We start from the raw sequence: 21,299 nt of genomic DNA on the forward strand, positions 1-21,299 counted from the left end.
AAAAAAGAAAAAGGTGGTTTCAGCCGTTTTATTATTTGCACCCTTCTGCCCCGGTACACATTTAAAGGCATTCTGCAGCTGTCTCTGTCACACCCTCGGTGGCCCCGACGTGCTCATCACTTGCGCCAGCGCTGCAGCTCTTGGGACAAACAGAGACAAATATGAGAACCTGGGAGCGCATCTCTTACTGGCTGTTTTTTTTTTTTTTTTTAATTTATTTATTATGTATGCAGAGGGCACCAGATCTCATTACAGATGGTTGTGAGTCACCATGTGGGTGCTGGGAATTGAACTCAGGACCTCTGGAAGAGCAGCCAGTGCTCTCAACCTCTGCGTCATTTCTCCAGCCCTTACTGGCTGTTTCTATCTCTGCTTGTTTAAATATTTTTGTTTCATAAACTTAGAAATCTTCTTGGTCCTAAGACCATCTGGCTTCTAGCTTCAGAGATGAAAAAAAAAAAAAAAGTAAGTCAGGTGCATAACCCCAGCAGCACCCAGGGACGGAGGTAGGACAAGAGCAACTTGGCTAGACACTGAAATGTCACATCTACCATGACTGCTACCACAGCAGGGGCCAAATAACCCTTTGGATTGGTTCAGCTTGGAGCAAGCACTGTCTTTAGGGAGACAGGATTTGGTTTTGGGACTTCTCATTTGTACTGGGATCCGGTGTTTCACTTGCGGCCCGATGCCTGGTACAGAGCTGGTGTTTATGGCATGATGTTCAGCATGCAGAGGTGTGCTGCAGGCCCACTCATGCTGAGTCACCCGGTCACCTGCCCTCCGGAGAGCCAATACACCGAGTTTTCATCTGAAATAGCCTAGGCTCCTGCTACCTCGTAAATTAAGGAAAAATACTAAACTTTTTCTGGGCAGTCTCCAATGAACTATGAGTTTTTTCTTTCTAAACTCTCTAAGAGTCTCTTTTTTAGATCAAGCTGGCCTCGAACTCAGAAATTCACCTGTCTCTTCCTCCCCAGTGCTGGGATTAAAGGCATGCACCACCACTGCCCTGCTCTTTTTTTTTTTAAACATTAAAAAACAGATTAAATAAGAGTTTTTGCCTACATGTATGTATGTGGTGTCTGCAGAAGTCAGGACAGTGTGTTGGACACTCTGGAATTGAGGTTATGAATGTGAGCAGCCATGTAGGTGCTGGGAACTGAACCTGGATCCTCTGTAAGAGCGACACGTGTTCTTAACCACTGAGCCATCTCTCCAGGCTCCAGATCTGTTTTTTTTGTTTTGTTTTTTAAAGTGATTTATTTTTATTTTATGTGCACTGGTGTAGGCATGTGTGTCTCTGGGGTCCCTGGAAATGGAGTTACAGACAATTGTGAGCTGCCATGTGGGTTCTGGGAATTGAACCCAGGTCCTCTGGAAGAGCAGCCAGTGCTCTTAACCACTGAGCCATCTCTCCAGTCCCCAGATCTGTTTTTATACTATTTAAATGAACAAAAGTTATCTTGAGTTATGAGAAAAGAAATTTTTGCATTTCCCTCCTGGTCAGGACTTCGTAGGAGTTCATCCGTAACTAAACAGGCAATACGGTCTGGTGTTCGGAATTCATTACCCTCCCACCCCAGCCTCTTGAATGATGGGATTATAGGCACATACCAGTGTGCCTGGTTCAAGGAGCTTGTTTTTAAACATTGAAGGTAGCCAGGCTCAGGGGCTAGAGATGGCTCAAAGTTAAAAGCACTTGTTGGATTTTCCGGAGGACTTGGGTTTGATTCCCAGCACCTACAAGGCAGCTCAAAACCACCTGTAACTCCAGATGCCTTCTTCTGGCCTCCATGGACACCAGACATGTACTTGGTATACAGACATGCAGGCAAAACACTCATACACATAAAAAATAAAATGAATTAAATTAAAAAACAAAAAAGCCAGGTGGTGGTGGTGCATGTCTTTAATTCCAGCACTCAGGAGGCAGAGGCAGGCCTGGTTTACAAAGCAAGTTCCAGGACAGCCAGAGCTGTTACACAGAAACCCTGTCTTGAAAAAAAACAAAACAAAACAAAAAACCAAAAACAAACAATAAGCATACAGCCTCTAGCCAGGTGTGGTAGCATGTCTCTGTCATCCTAGCTCTCGAAGGCTGAGGAAGACGGAGTGAGAGCTCGGGGCCAGAGGCCCGGGCAGGAGTGCTGAGGGTCAGTCTAGCCTGATCTGCACAGGGAGACCCAGTGAACGAAAGGATGGATGGAGCTGCTGTGTCTGAAGCACATGGACTATTCTGTTTCTCCTGCTCTAAGTGGCAGAAAGCCCTTCTATTCCACTGAGAACTCTCAGGCACCAAGGAGGGCACCTCTCCCTAGCAGGGACGGGTATAAAGCAGGAAAAACAAACCAACCCAAGGCCTCCAGCCCACCACCATATCACTAATGGGCAGCAAGAGCAGTCATGTACATGTAAGTCAAATCTTGGAGACCTTTAATGGAGCCCCAGAGCCCCGGGGACAGCTTGCTCATCAGGGCTCCTGGATACTCCCACCAGAGCCCCAAGGGAGATGACAAGTCACTTAAGCTACCGATGATGACGGCTTACTCATTTGCTTGAAGCTCCAGCTACAACACAGGATGAAGTAGCCAGCGAAGAGCATTGTGAGGCCCCCAACACTGCTCTTCTTTATGGTGGTACTGCACCTCACCCAGCCTGTGCAAAGAGAGGCAGATCACGTGGTTAGTGGCCAGGGTGTGGCCCAGAATGTTCGCACTGTTCAAGTCAGCCCTGTTAGCTTAGGCAATGAATTCTAACATGCACAACGTACAACGTACATGCCTACATAAGTGTGGGCTATACAAAGTATATACATTCCCAGAGATGACAACCAGGCTAAGCAGAGGAGGGCTTGGGTAAATTCAAATCGCATGTCCCCACACTGGGAGCTGGGTTAAACTCCGGAGCGATGCAGATGAATACGACTGGTTAGCTGAGGTTCAGCATTGCCTTGGCTGATCACTGTAGGGGAGGGGAGGGTCAGGGACAGGGGGCAGGGGTGTGTTTTAAGAAGTGGGAGCTGCTGCTCTGTTAGCTTTGGGGTTCTGAATGACACCCGACTCTGAAATGGAAACAGACGGAGAATGTCAACCACTGCTTTCTCTTCTCTTTGGTTAAACAGCCTCCAGTGGAGAAACTTCTCCACAAGCCTGCAGCCAGCAAGAGAACCCACCAGTCCATAACAGCAGCCTCACCTTTGTGCACAGCTCCCAAGAGCCTCGTTAGAGGGAAGCTGGAAGTTGTAAGCGCCAGGGGTTCCGAACTCCCGCTATCAGCCAAACTTCGTCCCAACCAAGGAACTACGGTTCCAAAGAGAAGTCACTGTGACAGTCCATCTAGAATCATCTCTTCCCACCATGCAGCCGCAAGTCCTAATGGCTAGGCCTCAGGAAAAGCACACCCCTGACAGATGGATCGATGAGCACCTCACTGGGCTGCAGTTAAACTACACACTGAAGTAAAATCCACCTCAGGTCAAAAGCTCTTATTGACAGAGACCTTGCACTGTGATAAATGTACTGTCTGCCCCCTATGTGTGTGCGTGCCTGGTCAAACCACGTTTTATCACCTGCGGAGATTTTGGCAAGAGGTATGACTTTCTACTACAGGTTGAGATGCATGTATCCTGAAATGCATGGACCAGAGAGTTTAGATTTTGGCCTGAAAAACATCTTGGACCATCTACATATGTATATGGAGTTATTTTAGGCCCCAAACCCAGAACCAAATATGGAATCTCTCTGTTCTCTGCTCCCTACCCCACTGGTGACTGAGCCCAGGATCTAAAAATGCATGTCCGTGTGTCCTCTACCACTGAGCTACATCCGCAGCCCCCAAATTCATCTTGGTTTCCGGTGAATTTGTCAGATAAAGACTTTTTTAAAGCATGCCTGTTTTGCCTGCAACCCTCCACATGGGACTAGGCTCTGGATCATCCCTTGCCAGGACTGTAGATGCCCATGTCAGCATTCACGAGGCTGTTGCTCATTCACGTGGACTTGACTTAGGGACCATTGACACACCTTAGAAAGACCTCGACTCCCTGTCACAGTCATCTTTATTTGTCTGTTCTGTGCCCCACGGCCCCGCCTTGGTTGAACCTTCCTATCACACTGACACACAAGTAACAAGTAGAAACAGAAAAGAAGGTACACGTTTCTTTTTCACATTTTCCCCTGTGCTTAAGTCAGACAGTGATCTCTACTGGTCATGGTTTTCCAGTCTCATTTTGCCTTGTCAAGACAAAGAATAAATTAGCTGGGCAGTGGTGGTGCATGCCTTTAATCCCAGCACTCAGGAGGCAGAGCCAGGAGGATCTCTGTGAATTCAAGGCCAGCCTGGTCTACAGCATGAGATCCAGGACAGGAAGCAAAACTACACAGAAAAATATGGTGATATTTTATTTGTATTAAAATGTTATTTGTATGTTAATAAATAAAGTTGCCCGGGGATCAGAGCTATTAGCAAGCCATAGGAAAGCAGGGCAGTGGTAGCGTACGCTTGTAATTCCAGCACTTGGTAGGCAGAGCTGGGTAAGTCTCTGTGTGTTCAGGGATACAGCCATTATTGGATACACATGCTTTTAATCTTAATACCAATCATGGAAAACCTGGAGGCCTATACAGACAGGCTGTGAGGAGGTGGTCATGTGGTTGGGTTTACAACCAATGAGAAGGCAGGACAGGAACTCTATATAAAGACTTTAACACAGGGGTAGCTCTGATTCGGAGAGGTAGGACCACCGCAGGAGGAAGGGTAAGGTTTTAGCTCTTAGCTCTGACCTCTTGGCTTTCTTCTTTGCATTGGTTCTGTGTTTATTATTTAATAAGAAGGTTGGATACATCTACATTTGGCGCCCAACGTGACAAGAATTCATTAAAAACCGCTTGGCTTGGCTTGGCGGCAGGTCCGGTTTCCGGCCTGGGCGGCCCGGCTGCCTAGCTTGGGCCCAGGCCTGACTGACCCGCAGCTGGAGCTACTTGCAACTGCTACAAACAACTCGGCTCAAGCGGCTACACTTTCTCTCTCTCTCTCTCTCTCTCTCTCTCTCTCTCTCTCTCTCTCTCTCTCTCGCTGGATTTACACCTCGAACACCAGGTGGCTGTGAAATTCCCTGGGATTCTACTGTTCTACCCAGACTTGGTAAGTCAATTAACATATCTATTTAAAAGAGAATTTTTTTCTACATTAAAAAAAAAAAATGGGCTTTATGTGTACATTGGAAGAAAATTGGGCTTTGTTTGAAATTTTAGGCACTCTGACAATGGAACAACTATATGAAAAGATTAATATTGATCGAATTATTCAGTTTATTACTTTTCTTATCCTCATTTTACTATTTAAAAAGATCGTCAACTTAAGTGCCAGGATAACAGTCTTAGAAAAACTTGTTAAACCGGTAAAAATGAATTATAGAGAAATTCAAATTCAGACAGAAGAAATAAATAGTGAAGTTGTTTCAAAATTGGATCGTAAGGTTACAGAAAGAAAGCCAGTTTTCACACAATCACCCTTAATTTATCCAGTAGCCGTACAGCAGCTACCTGATGAAGAGAATGAACAAAATACTTGGGTTCCAGTTGAAATGTTAGACTTACGAAGATTTAAGGAGGCAATAGCATCTTATGGCATGCACTCCCCATATGTAAAGCAAATGTTAAACACCTGGTCAACTTGTAATAGGATTCTACCAAAGGACTGGCGGGAATTGGCACAGGCTGTTCTTGAACCCGGACAAAATCTCCAGTGGAAAATGTGGTTCAGTAATGAGGCTAAAAATATAGAAAGACAATGGAGGGATAGCGGAATACAAGTCTGCCAGGATCAGCGTATTGGAGAAGGCCAATATGCTTCAGTACAAAACAATGTTCATATGATGTCCAAACCCTAGTTCTATGTCGAACGGCAGCTTTGAATGCATGGGACAGAGTTGAAGAACCAGGAAAAAAAACTGAGTCATTTACAAAGGTTATACAGGGCCCCAAAGAATCTTTCACAGATTTCTTACAAAGATTGACTTCAGCAGTACAAAAAATTGTCCCGAATTCAGAGGCTAGTCAGATAATAATTGAATCTTTAGCCTTTGAGAATGCAAATGCAGCGTGCAAAAGAATAATCAGGCCGTTAAAGGCAAGATCTGCACCTTTGGAAGATTGGATTAGAGATACAGTTAATGTAGAGGCTTATGACCATGATGATATGTGGGTAGGAAAAGCAATTTCAAAAGGTTTGAGCAATGTTAGATGTTTTGGATGTGGAAAGCAAGGACATTTGAAAAGGGATTGTAAACAGGTCATTCCTAGAAATAATGTTTCTTCAAGGAACACTGGCAACAGAATGCCCCTTCCTTCTGGAGTATGCAGAAGGTGTGGTAAGGGAAAACACTGGACCAACGAATGTAGATCAACAAGGGACAGACAGGGTAACCCTCTGCCTCGAGCTTCGGGAAACTCCCAGAGGGGCCTCAGGCAGGCCCCCACAGTAAATCCAGTTCAAACCTTTCCTGCAGTTGTAGAGGAAACCCCTACTCAAAGCAACTAAATAACCAAATGTCTATTGGAATAAATCATGTTAGTCGAGATGATGAAACAGAGAAAATAGGAAATACAGGAAAAAACATAAAGAAAATTTTTTGGCAAACTTCTATTAATGAACAAAGACCAAAACTAACAATAAAAATAAATGGTGTTTTGTTGTCTGGTCTGGTAGACACAGGTGCTGACATTACCATAATTGCACCAGAATTTTGGCATCCAACTTGGCCTCTTCAGGAGGTAAACATTCCACTCTTAGGAATTGGGACATTATCTAGAGTGAAACAAAGTGCAAGATGGCTTGAATGTATAGGTCCAGAAGGACAGAAAGGAAAATTAAAACCATATATGGCTAACATAGCTATGAACCTGTGGGGTCGAGACTTGTTACAACAATGGAATACTCAGATTAATATCCCTCCAATCTCAGAAACAAATCATAAATTAGTACATGTTTCTGAGAGAAATATTAAAAGATATTATTCTAATGAGTGCTCACCAGCCATCCATGTCATACAAGAACAGGGCACAACAACTGATAATCTTCCAAAAACACTAACAGCTCTACCTTTAAAATGGTCAACAGATAAGCCTGTATGGGTTCAGCAATGGCCTTTAACAACAGAGAAACTCCAGGCTTTACAAGAGCTGGTGAAAGAACAGTTAAATGCTCAGCATATTGAAGAATCAACCAGCCCTTGGAATTCTCCTGTATTTGTTATAAAAAAAAAAAATCTGGTAAATGGAGAATGGTAACAGACCTTAGAGCAATTAACAAAGTAATTCAGCCAATGGGCTCTTTACAATCTGGAATTCCTTTGCCTACTCTGTTACCAAAAGGATTGCCTCTCATAGTTATTGATTTAAAAGACTGTTTCTTTTCAATACCCTTACAAGAAAAAGACAGAGAAAGATTTGCTTTCACAGTGCCTACTTATAATAATTCTCAACCGGTTAAAAGATTTCAATGGAGGGTTCTCCCACAGGGAATGTTGAATAGCCCAACTTTGTGCCAATATTTTGTAAAACAGCCATTAGAAGTGGTACGTAAAAAATTTCCTAAATCTATAATTTATCATTATATGGATGACATTTTATTAGCTGATTCAAATGCAGATACTTTAGAAAGAATGTTTGAAAAAGTAAAGAAAATTTTGCCTTGCTGGGGATTACAAATTGCTTCAGAAAAGGTACAAAAAGGAGATTCTATTAATTATTTAGGATATAAAATAGAACTTCAAAAAATTAGACCTCAAAAAGTGCAAATTAGGAGAGATCGACTACAGACTCTTAATGACTTTCAAAGATTATTTGGAGACATTTCTCATCTAAGAACTATTGTTGGGGTAAAAAATGATGAACTGAATAATTTGTTTAAAACCTTAGAAGGTGATAAGGACTTAAATAGTCCAAGAGAATTATCACCTGAAGCTGAGAAAGAATTGGCCTTGGTAGAAAAGAAAGTACATGAAGGGCACGTAGATCGTGTTGATCCAAAGCTGGATTGCATTTTGGTTATTTTACCTTCTAGGCATTCCCCAACAGGAATATTAATGCAAAGGAAAGATATTATATTGGAATGGATATTTTTACCAAATAAACCAAATAAAAAATTAAAAACTTATGTGGAAAAAATCTCTGACTTGATTTGGAAAGGAAAATTGAGACTTCGTCAATTAGCAGGAATAGACCCAGCAGAAATTGTCGTACCTTTAACTAAGGAGGACATTGAAAAATTAAGGATAGAAAATGAAGCTTGGCAAAAAGCTTGTAGTAATTTTTTGGGAGAAATTAACAGCAAATATCCCAAAAGCAATAGAATTGATCTTATAAAGAGAGCTGATTGGATCTTGCCTCGAATTGTGAGGAAAAAACCCATATCTGGAGTTCGTACATTTTATACAGATGCCAACAAACAAGGAAAGGCAGGTTACAAATCAGAAAATTTAAGTAAAGTGGTTCAAAGTCCTTATAATTCAGTTCAAAAATCAGAATTGTATGCTATTCTGTTGGTATTAATGGATTTTTCAGAACCTCTCAATATAGTAACTGACTCTCAGTATGCTGAAAGAGTAGTATTACATATTGAGACTGCAGAATTTATCCACGATGCTTCAGAATTAACTTCATTATTTATTCAATTACAAGATACAATCAGAAAAAGGAGTCATCCTTTATAAATAACTCACATCCGATCCCATACTGGTCTGCCAGGCCCTCTAGCACAAGGCAATGATGAGATTGATAAATTATTGATAGGAAATGTGCTGGAGGCCTCAGAATTTCATAAAAAACATCATGTAAATAGTAAAGGTTTAAAAAAGGATTTTTCCATAACCTGGCAACAAGACAAAGAAATAGTAAAGAAATGTCCTACTTGTTCCTTCTACAATCAAACATTATTACCAGCAGGATGTAACCCAAAGGGTACTCAGAGGAATGAAATCTGGCAGATGGACGTGTTTCACTTTGCAGAATTTGGAAAACTGAAATATGTACACCACACTATCGATACTTATTCAGGATTTCAATGGGCAACTGCTTTGAGTTCTGAAAAAGCTGGTTCTGTAATCACTCATTTGCTAGAAGTTATGGCCATTATGGGTATACCTGCACAAATCAAAACTGATAATGCTCCATCATATGTCTCTGTTAAAATGAAACAGTTTTTTGCTTATTATAATATAAACCATGTTACAGGTATACCACATAATCCTACAGGTCAAGCAGTTATAGAAAGATCAAACAGAACCCTAAAGGATATGCTAAATAAACAAAAAGGAGTAACAAAAACCCCCAGAAATAGACTACATAATGCTCTATTAACTTTGAATTTTCTCAATGCCAATGAGAAAGGAACAACAGCTGCAGAGAGACATTGGATAATAGAAAAAACTACAGAATTAAATCAACCTATATACTTTAAGGATGTGCTGACCTCAGAATGGAAACCAGGATATGTGTTACATTGGGGACGAGGTTTTGCTTTTATTTCTACAGGAGAAGATAAGCTGTGGGTACCATCAAAATTGATAAAGGTTCGATTTGAACAAGAGACACCTCTTAAATTAGAGGAGGTGATGGTTCATCAACTATCGTAAACATCCAATTTAAACTAACTTACACCAGTAACATATGCCTTTTCATTTAATCAGATAACTTGTCAAAAAGGAACATCCCCAAAAAACCTTGGGGAAAGGTTTTTGTTTTTGTCTTTTAGGAGAATGAAGGTTAAGGAATTTGAAGAACACTGGACAAATGAGACAACTGAAGAAAAGGGACAAATCATCTATCCTAAGAAACAGAGTGAAATGGCGTATGGGTATGTTATCTAAAAAAAATTTTATGTCTTCCTAAATGTTTGTTTCTGCTTTTCTTTAAAGATTTAACACTATTTAACTTCTAATAGTCCCAGTTCAATTAAAATTTAAAGCTGACTTTGGAGTTGGAGAATGGCTCTCTCCTTCTTTAAACTCAAGCATGTTGTTAAAAGGAAAATGCAAACTCCCTGTATCATGCCAGAATAAAAGAGCCATCTTCTGCTATGGAACAGGAGAAAAGCCAAATTAATTAAGGGACTATTCTATTACTAATCTCAACTCTTTGATTCTATTCTGATTCTCTAAACTTTTCTTAAAGTATGAATTTTATATCAAAATTTACAAGATCAATATATATAGATATATATACATTTTAAACTTTGTTAAGATATAAATGGTCATATAGAGTACTAACTAATTCTAAAAAGTCGCATATATAGTCTTTGTGTTCGAGTCTCTTATCAGTTTTTTGCAGGAAATCACGGTTAGGACTAACATCAACTGAAGTCTCCAGGAAGAAGATGGGGCCCCACAACAACAACAATTCCATGTGGAAAATAATAACATCACTAAGCTGACAAACATCATCTACAGATCAGCTTTGAACTACAAAGTGCTCAGAGCAATTTTGAGAAGAGCTAGCTGAGATGATCCAGTCTCAAAGACTACTTGAATAAGGATTTGAGATAAACCCTGAATTTTGGCATTATACGCAGACTGGATAACGAAGGATATATTTACCTTTCCTAGAATTTGACAATTAACCTAAAATTTGTCTTTCAGGATAAAGATACCTTCGCCCATACCCAGCAGGAAGCAATTTCAAGAATACGACGCCCACATTCCCAAAGAGGTGGTGTGGGGCGGTTGGTTTTTTTGGTCTTATTAATGGGTTTTGGGTCTGGGATAATTTTCATTGATTAGGGGGGTTGGTTACAAGTTGTTGTCAAGGGTTATGAAAAAGGCTAAGCAAAGGAGATTAGATTTAAGGTTCTTATTAAAAAAAAAAAGAAAGAAAGAAAAGAAAAATGTAAATACTTTACATTGGATTGGATTGTTTTATATTGGATACAAATTATATATATTGAAATTGATATTGTTAGAAAATGTTATATATATTTTTCTAATTGTACCGTTCATCTAACAATGTAATGCAATTTTCTGATCCTTGAATGTTATTACCAACTATTAGGATATAAAGAAATGAAAGTTAGTAGTTAGATATTATAATAGAACTTGTAGTTATATTAGGTATGTTTTCAAGATTGAGTAGATATATTTTAGATAGACAGGTTATCTTCAAACCCTTCAGAGATCTACAGAATATGGCATTTAAAATGTTTTAATAACTTAGAAAATTTTTCTTTTTTGTTATGACTATGAGACATGTTGGCTCCTGGCAGTACCAATCTACTTCAGAGAAAATATGGGCATTGAAGAAACTGCATATGGAGTTAACTTTCATTGTGGCAAAAGTTAGCCACTGGACAACAAAGTATCCTCGAATCAACAGGACAAAATGGACAGACAGGACATAAAACAAAGGATTACTGATTCTTGCCAAAACAAGTGTGGTTATGGCTTTATCAAAAGGCATCTTCAGAGGCCAGGACAATATGGCACCATCCCTGAAGTGGCCTTCGCAATTCGAAAAAGGTGCAGTGCCCTTTTCTTCGAAGGCAGCTGAACAGGCAGTGGGCCGATGGCCTCTGATGTGCAATGGAACAGCAGCTGAAACAGTTATTCTTGAAGAGTAACTAAGCTCACGCCTCTCAATAGTAGACTGGCATTTGATGGAGGGATATGGAGAAGAATGGGATGCTGAGATGAAGCCATATATACACAGCCAAGAAGAATGGACAGCTGAATTAAAAAACCATCAACAATTTCCAGAATTTAAAATCCTGAATCATGACATGACACTAGTGGAATTCAGGTGTTTCTGGTACATGGACTACTCTCACTCAATGTGAGGTTGAACTGTTGACCTTGTGTACATCCTACTTCACAAATGAGTCTGTCAGATATGCTAAGCCTATAGGCTGAAGATGATGCCCCAGCACTTCGGAGAAACCTCAGGTGACTGTCCAGACAGCTGTCTGTTTCTGTCAACTCACAAATTTTTTGGAAGTTGCTTATGTGCACTTCCTGTTTTTATTTTTGTTAGCTAATATTATTTCCTTCTTGGGTCTCTGAGGGAGTTGAAGATTAGTTAGTTATAGTTGAAGGTTAGTTAGTTATAGTTGAAGATTAATTAGGATACATTTTGGACTTACCAAAATAGGATAGATAATGAAATTATTTTCTCTGAATTTGTCAAATACAAATGGACTAGACATTGTTTAGGTATTTATTACTTGTATATATTGTATATAGTTACTGTACTTTTGCATATAGTTTTTCTTATATTAGTTATAAGCTTTTTCTTTTTTTTCCTTTTTATTAAAATAGAAAAGGGGAAATATGGTGATATTTTATTTGTATTAAAATGTTATTTGTATGTTAATAAATAAAGTTGCCCGGGGGTCAGAGCTATTAGCAAGCCATAGGAAAGCAGGGCAGTGGTAGCGTACGCTTGTAATTCCAGCACTTGGTAGGCAGAGCTGGGTAAGTCTCTGTGTGTTCAGGGATACAGCCATTATTGAATACACATGCTTTTAATCTTAATACCAATCATGGAAAACCTGGAGGCCTATACAGACAGGCTGTGAGGAGGTGGTCATGTGGTTGGGTTTACAACCAATGAGAAGGCAGGACAGGAACTCTATATAAAGACTTTAACACAGGGGTAGCTCTGGTTCGGAGAGGTAGGACCACCGCAGGAGGAAGGGTAAGGTTTTAGCTCTTAGCTCTGACCTCTTGGCTTTCTTCTTTGCATTGGTTCTGTGTTTATTATTTAATAAGAAGGTTGGATACATCTACAGAAAAACCCTGTCTCAAAAAAAGGATAAATTAAGATAGATGGGGTTAGCAGGTGTGGTGAAGGCTGCTGTGGATACAAAAGTGCTCAAATGATCTTCTTACCTAACAATGGAAAGCACACATTGGGGGCTGGGACAGAGGGCTCCAGCAGTTGAGAGCACTTGTTACTCTTGCAGAGGACTCAGTTTTGGTTCCCAGCACCCATGTAGTGTTTGTAACCATTCTGAACTATGGTTCCTGGGGATCGGACACCCTCTTCTGGCTTTCATGGGTAACTGCATGCATGTGGTGTACATGGTACATGAACTCACATGAGTTAACACATATATACATTACCACACATACACATTAAAAAAAAAAAAACTTTAGAAACAAAAAAACAACATTGGCATCCAAGGAATCACAGAGTACATATTCGTGCAGGGCCAAAGTCTCCTAAAACCAAACAAGAAAAAGAAAATCATGGGGCTGGAGAGATGGCGGAAGTGGTAAATAATGCATACTGCTCTTCAAAGAGGACCTGGGTTCAGTTCCCAGCACTCTCATCTAGCAGCTCACAACCACCTGTAACTCCAGCTCCAGGAAAACTGATGCCCTCTTCTGGCCTCCACAGGCACTGCACTCAGGTGCACATTTTACCCCAGTATCTACGCATACTTGAAAACCACCACCACCACCACCACCAACAACAACAACAACAAAAAGACAAGTCATAAAGCCTGGAGATATACTTCAATTCCAAACACAAACTGTAACCTCTCAAAAACTGCCACTGTTAGGCTGTGGTCTCAGAAGTGCTGGGAACTGTGTGGTACCATGACTTTTATTTTCTCTAGTTGTCCAAGCGGGGCTCACTTCTAGGTACAAGTTTAGGGTAAGTGACTGAAAGAAATTGAGCCGTGATCACGGGTGATCATGGATGGAGTACAGAGAACCCATTCTCTGCACTCACAGGCCTTTCTTCTCTACCTGCCACTCAGGAACACTGGAATCTAATCCCTTACAGCCTTTCCCATCAGATTTCCTTTTTCTTTTTTTCTTCAAGACTATGTTGCCCTGGCTGTCCGGGAACTCATTCTGTACATCAGGCTGGCCTTGAACTCAAAGATCGCCTGCCTCTGTGTCCAAGTGCTTGGGATTAAAGGCGTGTGCCTCCATGCTCTGAGCTTATCCATCGAACTTCTGTTAGGCCTCTTTCCAGTACAGAAACTCAACTGCTATCAGGATCAGTAGCCTGCCCAAGTCTAACCCTCAACTCTCAATGGAGAAGGAAGAAGGAACATTACAATCAATCCTGGACCAAGAGTTCTCTTTTGTCAATTAAGTCAAGTGTTGGGTAGACTGTGTAGGTGAAAATATGTTAACTGAATGAAAACAAGTAATTCTCACCCCATTCCAGAAGCACAGAGCATTCTGGAGGGGCAGGATGGTCCTTGCAAATGAGCCTGCTTACCTTTCGAGATACTTGCACCCTCGGAAGTGGTAGGAGGCGGCATGTGAGACACTGAGTTCCAATGCTGAGGCCCCCTTGGCAATACTCCTAGACCAACGTAACCAGGATAGAGTTCTGGAAACCACTCCAGTCCCACGGACCGGGGAGGAGTCTCTGAGTCAGCAGCAGCAACATGACTGATGAGGGAGCTTCTAGAAACAGGGTACGGAGCTGAATATGATGGTATGTGATACCCTGTCTGGACTGCATGGGGTTGGTGGAAAGACGTGGGTTCCAGAACATCCCTCTTGCTTCCCACTAATAGCGGTATGGCAGGGACTTGACTCTGGCCATAGAATTGGGTTTTGTCTTCTGGAGACTTCACAGCCAGAGAGGCAAGGCACTGGCGCCCTGATTCTGGTACAGAGAGAAGCTTATTCGAAGTTCCCTCTGGTGGAGTAAATACGTCCAAAAGTGCAAGGGCTGCCTCTGCTTTCGCCTTTGTGGGTGAAATGGGGTCCTTACCACCGAGGCCTAAGTCAGCCTGTTCCTGTACTTCTGTGGCAGACATGCTGGTCTCAGTATTTCCCTTGCTGTGGCACACTTCTGCTCCGAGGCCAAGTTCCTGGCGTTCTCTGACTTGCGCTTTAGCCAGTGGAGTGGTGTGAAGGCCCGAGAGGAGTGATTCTGACTTCTGCTGAGTCTCAGCATTGGCAGGGTCGGGAGAGACTCCTGAGAGGTGGCCTCCGTCTCGGGAACTGCTCTCCCTGCTCAACACTGAGGGTCCTCCTCTCTGAACCCCGTGGCTGCCATTCTTTGGAGAATGACAATCACTAACAGGCACGTCTAAGAATTTTGCCAGAAGCTTCTCTCTTTGGGGATCGAGTGTGTCCAATTTCAGACTTGCACAAGTGGCTGGTTTAGCATGAGGCTGAGCTGAGGAGTATGTTCTATCTTGATTAGATAAAACTGGTGCCATTGAGCCGACCCGGACAGATGCTTTGGTCTCTGAGGGATGACATACAGATGCTTTGGTCTCTGAGGGATGACATGGACTTCCCCTGGATCCAGTCACATCTCTGGCAAGTTCTGTCTCAGGAGAGGGGGCGTCTGACGCACGAGCCTGAGGGTCCATGACTCTCGGCAGAGCCACCTTTGGCGTGGCATGTTTGAGTGCCTGGAAGGAGGGCTGGTTTTGATCTCTGGTTTCTCCTCCTGCCTCTGCTGTACCCGCTCTTTCCAAGACATCCGCCGTCAGGGGCAAGGTGGCAGCTGTCCATGCTGATCTGCCCTTTTCTGACTTCACGTTTCCTTTTGCACTCTCTGTCTCTAGCCCTTTTCTTTTAGCTTTGGTTGGGTCTTTGGTAGGATTCTTCGCTTTTGTAGCACGTGAAAGTGTAGCTGGCTTGGACTGATACACTTTTTGATCAGCAGATATCATCTTACAGTGTGGCAAGTGGGTTTTTAATCGCTTAAATGGCTTCTTACAATAAGGACACACTTCCATTCTGGGACCAGCATCACCCATCCTCTTCCTGGAGAGACAATGAAGAATACAGAGTCATCATTTGATGCATAGATTTTAACTTTAACTTTTTATTTTGTTGCTTTTCTTTTATTTCTTTTTCTTTTTTTTTTTAATTTATTTATTGTGTTTTATGGGTATGGGTGTTTTGCCCAGCATGTATGTCTGCCTGGTGCCCACAGAGGCCAGAAGAGGCCATCAGATCCTCTGGAACAGATAGTTGTGAGTAGCCATGTGGGTGCTGGGAATTGAACCCGGGTCCTGTGGAAGAGCACTCAGTGCTCTTAACCGCTGAGCCATCTCTCCAGTCCCTTGTTTGCTTTTCTTAAGATAGGCTCTTGATTTTACATTTGAAAAAGGGACAAATACTATAGAATTGTATTATATGAAATATATAGAATATTCAAATTCATAGAAACAGAAAGATTAGACGTTATCTCAAGACAGAGAAGAAGGGAATATAGAGCAATGATTTCCTAAGTACAGAATCTCTGTTTTGTGTGATGGAAAAACCCCACAAATGGACAGTAGTATCATGACATAATATCATGAATGTAATAAATCAATACAATTAATGTAATTAATGAATATCATAAATGTAATTATTGAATGAATACTGCAAATGTAATCAATGAATACCACAAATGTAATTAATATCATGAATGTAATTAATGAATATCATGAGTGTAATTAAAAAAAATAAATAAATTAGGGTTGGGGATTTAGCTCAGTGGTAGAGCACCTGCCTAGCAAGCGCAAGGCCCTGGGTTCGGTCCTCAGCTCTGAAATAAATAAATGAATTAATTAATTAATTAAAAAAAGATAGGCTCTTGTGTGTAGCTCAGGTTGGCCTCAAATTCACTATGCAGCCTGGTCTACATAGTTCCAGGACAGCAAAGTTACATTAGTGAGACTATCTCAAAAAAAAACCCAACAACAACCCCACCCCAAACAATAACCACAACAAAATCAAACCAAAAGATTTAATAAATTAATGCTTAGTCAAAGGAAAAGACATTTAAAATGTCAGCCAGAATTCAATTTTGTTATTTATGTCAAGTGGAAGTTGCATAAATTTAATGAAATTGTTTAAAAACCCTTAACCATGAAAAAAGGAACTACTTAGGGCTTTTAAGAGCAGTTGAGTGTTGCAGAATATTTGATCACACTGTGTGAAGATGTCTCTGTTTTACCTCACCTGCCTAAGGCACCTTCTGATTGGTTTAATAAAGAGCTGAATGGCCAATAGCTAGGCAGGAGGGGACAGGCAGGACTTCCGGGGAGAGAGGAACTTTGGGGAAGAATCCGAGGTGAGAGACTTGCTAGTGAGACGTGAGGGAAGTTGGAGTACAGTACTGAGGAGAGGTAATGAGCCATGAGGCCAAACATAGACTAATAAAAACTAGTTAAGTTATAAGCACTAATTGAAACAAGCTTTTTTTTTTTTTTTTTTTTTTTTTTTTTTTTTTTTGGTTTTTCGAGACAGGGTTTCTCTGTGTAGCTTTGCGCCTTTCCTGGAACTCGCTTTGGAGACCAGGCTGGCCTCGAAATCACAGAGATCCGCCTGGCTCTGCCTCCCGAGTGCTGGGATTAAAGGCGTGCGCCACCACCGCCCGGCCCAATTGAAACAAGCTTAAGCTAAGGCCAAGCTTTCATAACCAGTAAGTCTCCATGTGATTATTTGGGAGCTGGTGGTCCAAAAAAAGACCTCTGACAGTTAAGAGTGCCTACTGCACTGCTACTGCAGAGGACCTGGCTTCTGTTCCCAGCACCCACACCAGGCAGCTCATAACTGAGTGAAAGAGAAGAGACAAAAAAGGACATGACTGCTCCTAGGTATGGTGGAGAGAAAGTTGACTGTAGATAAAAGGGAGAACATAACCAGAAGCAGAGACGTCTGTGACAGTCCAGAGTGAACAAGACCCTGAGCTGGGCCAGGGGAGGGGAGAGGGGAGAGGGGAGAGACAGGAGAGTAAAGATTAGATGAAAGGGCCTGGAAATCAAAATGGCTGGATTATATAGGGAAGGGCAGCTGGGAGAAGGGTAGCCTATCCCCTGGGCTAGAGAGTTCAGGGTAGGGGAAGGGGTATGCCAGCCATACCCTGTAACAGGTAGGGACTGAAGGATGATGGGAGAACCGATGGGACAGGTCCACTTTGTTATGTTAAACAGGCGCCTTAGCCATTTGTCCTGGGTTTGAGACCTAACAGTAACCACCTGTAACTCTAGTTGTAAGTGAATCTAGTGTCCTCTGACCTTCTGGGGCAGTGTGTGCACATAGTATAAATAAACTCATATAAACAAACTCATGCAGGCACATATACATACGTACACTTAGTAGAGATAAAAGGAACCTCCAGGTGGGTATTCCTCACTTGGAACCTCTCCCACTCTCAGGAACTCTTCAATACATCACATTCACTCTTCTTGAACTTGTCCTTCAAGGATGGAATGAGGAAGGATAATAACATTCATGCGGGCTACAAAAACTGGTTAGAACAGTTTCTAACATTACATAAACAAGATTCACTGGGTATGAGGACTCATGAGAACTCTCTTTGTCAGCTGGGGATATGGTTCAGTCAGTAGAGCGCCTGCCTGGCAAGCATGAAGCCCTGGGTTCTATCCCCAACACTGCACAAAACCTGATGCTGTGGTAGAGAGTCATGATCCCAGCACTTGGAAGTGGAGATGGGACAATTAGGTCAGCCTTGGTTAGAGAAAGATTGAAGCTAGCCTGGGATTCATGAGAGCTGGGGCAGGGGGGGGGGGATGGGGGATGGGGTAGTTTCCATAACTCAGGAGAAATTAATCTCTGCTAATATTAATATCAGCAATACATACATATTAAAACTAACAATGTACAGAAGGACATAATCCCCATTTATTTATTTATTTTTGGTTTTTTGAGACAGGGTCTCCCTTTGTAGTTCTGCCTGTCCTGGAACTCCCTCTGCACACCAGGCTGGCCTCAAACTCAGAGATCTACCTGCCTCCGCCTCCCAAGTGCTGGGATTAAAGGTGTGTGCCACCTGGCCCCAATTGTTTTAATTTTAATTTGTACTACAATTGATTATTGTGTACAAATAATTTTGTAATTTTATTACAAATTTATTTATTGTGTACACATAAATTTGTAATTAATTGCTTAGTTTGAGATTTTTGATAAATGTGTATCATGTAAAAATATTTTCAAACATTTATTACTACACATCATTTATCTCTGTTACCCTCTAGAGTTGGGAAAGGAGAATGTTTAATTCCAAAGCTCAGCTGGGTTCCAAAGAACAAGGAACATATCTATCCTAGCACAGCTACGTTCTCAAAATCTAGCATCACCAAGCATACTGTTTACCTCTGAATGCTCTCAGGAAGCTGAGGTGGTTTAATATCAACCTGGACTGCACATCCATCTCTCAAACAATCATCATCATCATTAAAACACACACACACACACAAACAAAACAAACAGAAAAAAGCCTCTAACACTGAAGCTGGTATATGACATTTGTTGAATGAGTAAATAAATATGTATATTACAACTATTTAATACCAAGACTGAAAATATCTCCTGACCACTTAAATAGATTAACACAACAAAACAATAACCAGGTGTGGTGGTGCATGCCTTTAATCCTAGCAATCGGGAGGCAGAGGCAGGTGGACCCCTTGAGTTCGAGGACAGCCTGATCTACTGGTGAGTTCCAGGACAGCCAGGACTATACAAAGAAACCCTGTCTCGAAAAACCAAAGAACAAAACAACAACCCCCCACCCCCCAAATCAAAAAACCCTGAAGCTGGAACCACTTACAAAATAAATATCTATTAAATCAACCAGCACTTTATCCTTCATGAAATGCAAAAATCAAACTGTTCTCTGAGGAGTGAGTCCACAGTGATTATTCTTACTGTTAGTAATCTCGTTTGCAAACCGCACACGAGAAAGCCAATCCATAAGCTTTCAAGTTGTAACAGTACCTTTTCCTAATTTTTCTTGAGATGGGATCTCACTGTGTAGTCTTGTCTGCCCTGGAACTCTCTAGGTAGACCAGGCTGGTCTTAAACTCACACAGATCGGCTTGCCTCTGCCTCCGGAGTGCTGGGATTAAAGACTTACTTGAGTTAGTATGCCTGGCCCTATACCCTACATCTCAACAAGGGACCCGTTTTCCTGCCTGACTTCTTGCAGTCGTCTCTCCAAGACCCCCATGTTTGTGCATCATTGTTCACGTATTTGGCAGAAACTTTGAACGTCAACTTCTGTAAACGATCAGAACTAAGCGGAGAGCTGTGATGTGACCAAGTACTGAGTCCTATACAAATAATTGGATTATGCCCCTGGCAGATAACTGGGGATCCTTCTGAAAACCAGAGTTAAAACTTCCCCAAGTATCCCGGGCCCAGAATACACTTATTTGAAAAAATAAAATAAAAAAATTTAAATCTGAGACAAGGTCTCAAGTAGCCCAGACTGGCTTCGAACTCGTTTCCTTGTCGAGGATGACTTTACCTCCCAAGGGTTGGGATGACAGGTGCGCACCACGCACGCCCGGCTGGGACCTCGTGATTTCCTCTGATCGCGCTCACATCGCCCCGAGCCAGCTCTCACCGCCGCGTTCCCACGCCTGCCCGCCTCCCCACACCTTTCTGCCCGGCTGCTTCCTAGCAGGTGGGCGGTACCGCTCCCGGTCGGGGCTGGGACTCCGTTAGTCCGTTCGCCTCGTCTGCACTCCTCTCTCGACCTACAACAAAGCTCGTGGAAAACAGCCCAGCCCTTGGATACTCCACGGAACCGGCTCCGCACCTCTCGAGATGCGAAATTCCACGTGGCGCTCCCTTCGAACCCGGAGCTCACCAACACCTTCCAACCATGGAACCCAGAACCTGTGGCCGTCCGCGTCAGTGCCTGATGGAGCTCGCCCGGTTCTTTCTTTTCTTTAAAATTTTCACCTCCCAGAGATTTTACGCAGATGGAAGCATCCGTTAGTGTCCAATAATTTAATTTTTTTCCAACCCGGCTTGACTTTTACAGCTCGTCCCGGATTGTTTTTAAACAGGCGGGTGCCTCGGACACCTACCCGGAGCCCTGGAAGTTCCAGGTCTGTTTTCCCTCTCGGGACGGGCCTCTTCCTGAGGGCGGGGTTACGGGCGAGCGCGGCCCGCGGCCCGCCACTGCGCAGCCGCAGGAGGACGGTACCACGGCGCCTGCGACATGGGGGGGCGCGGAGGGGACGCCGGAAGTAGCGGTGGTACGGGTCGGCCTGCGGGGTACTCACCGCCCGCAGCCTCCACCCGCGCGGCGGCGGCCAGAGCCCAGGCCCGTGGGGGTGGGCGTGGCGGTCGCCGGAACACAACTCCGTCTGTTCGCTGTCGGCGCCGAGTGGCGCCGCGTCGCTCGCCTTCACCAGCTGCCATGAGCGAGCGCCTCCGCCCCAGGTGAGGGAAGGGACCCGCACTTTTCTCCGCGGCCCCTCGGCCCGAGGATCGGCGCGACGCAGCCGAGGGGCGCACGGAGCCCGGATGGTACGAGGCTCCTCCGTCTGCGTTGCTCTGCGGTCGGAGG

General features: G+C 42.8%; 2 protein-coding genes across 11 annotated transcripts in view; one reads left to right on the forward strand and one right to left on the reverse strand.

Moving 5' to 3' along the window:
- CUNH17orf80 (chromosome unknown C17orf80 homolog) lies at window positions 1-21,127 on the reverse strand. Of its 8 annotated transcripts, XM_052758526.1 has the most exons (6): window positions 20,247-20,834; window positions 18,068-18,173; window positions 14,232-15,745; window positions 3,198-3,302; window positions 2,551-2,658; window positions 1-139 (listed from the first exon to the last, which is right to left on the reverse strand). In XM_052758526.1, the coding sequence occupies exons 3-6, from the start codon at window positions 15,736-15,738 to the stop codon at window positions 117-119; spliced, it is 1,743 nt and encodes a 580-aa protein (XP_052614486.1). In that variant the 5' UTR covers window positions 15,739-15,745; window positions 18,068-18,173; window positions 20,247-20,834; the 3' UTR covers window positions 1-116. The 8 variants fall into 8 exon arrangements, with proteins under 8 accessions (XP_052614486.1, XP_052614489.1, XP_052614484.1 ...); XM_052758529.1 differs by lacking the exon at window positions 3,198-3,302; XM_052758524.1 differs by lacking the exons at window positions 1-139; window positions 20,247-20,834 and adding an exon at window positions 21,013-21,127 and having other exon boundaries at window positions 1,895-2,658.
- Fam104a (family with sequence similarity 104 member A) overlaps window positions 20,842-21,299 on the forward strand; it is a 21,389-nt gene continuing 20,931 nt past the window's right edge. Inside the window, exon 1 of one of the 3 annotated variants that reach the window (XM_052758543.1) lies at window positions 20,842-21,172. In XM_052758543.1, coding sequence (XP_052614503.1) covers window positions 20,949-21,172 — 224 coding nt within the window. In that variant the 5' untranslated portion in view covers window positions 20,842-20,948. The remainder of the gene's footprint in view (window positions 21,173-21,299) is intronic. The other 2 variants (XM_052758542.1, XM_052758540.1) reach the window with 2 other exon arrangements.

This window comes from Peromyscus californicus, unplaced genomic scaffold (assembly GCF_007827085.1).
Source record: "Peromyscus californicus insignis strain IS unplaced genomic scaffold, ASM782708v3 Scaffold_3__1_contigs__length_106647218, whole genome shotgun sequence".
Classification (NCBI taxonomy): Eukaryota; Metazoa; Chordata; class Mammalia; order Rodentia; family Cricetidae; genus Peromyscus; species Peromyscus californicus.

Bases quoted from the DNA above. Each gene is read 5' to 3' on its own strand.
- CUNH17orf80 (XM_052758524.1), bottom strand. From the start codon at position 15,738: ATGGGTGATGCTGGTCCCAGAATGGAAGTGTGTCCTTATTGTAAGAAG. The intron at 3,303-14,231 runs GTAAGCAGGCTC...TTGGAACCGTAG, and splicing joins GGGTGCAAGTATCTCGAAAG to TTCCTTGGTTGGGACGAAGT. The intron at 2,659-3,197 runs GTGAGGCTGCTG...CTCTTTGCACAG, and splicing joins CTTGGGAGCTGTGCACAAAG to GCTGGGTGAGGTGCAGTACC.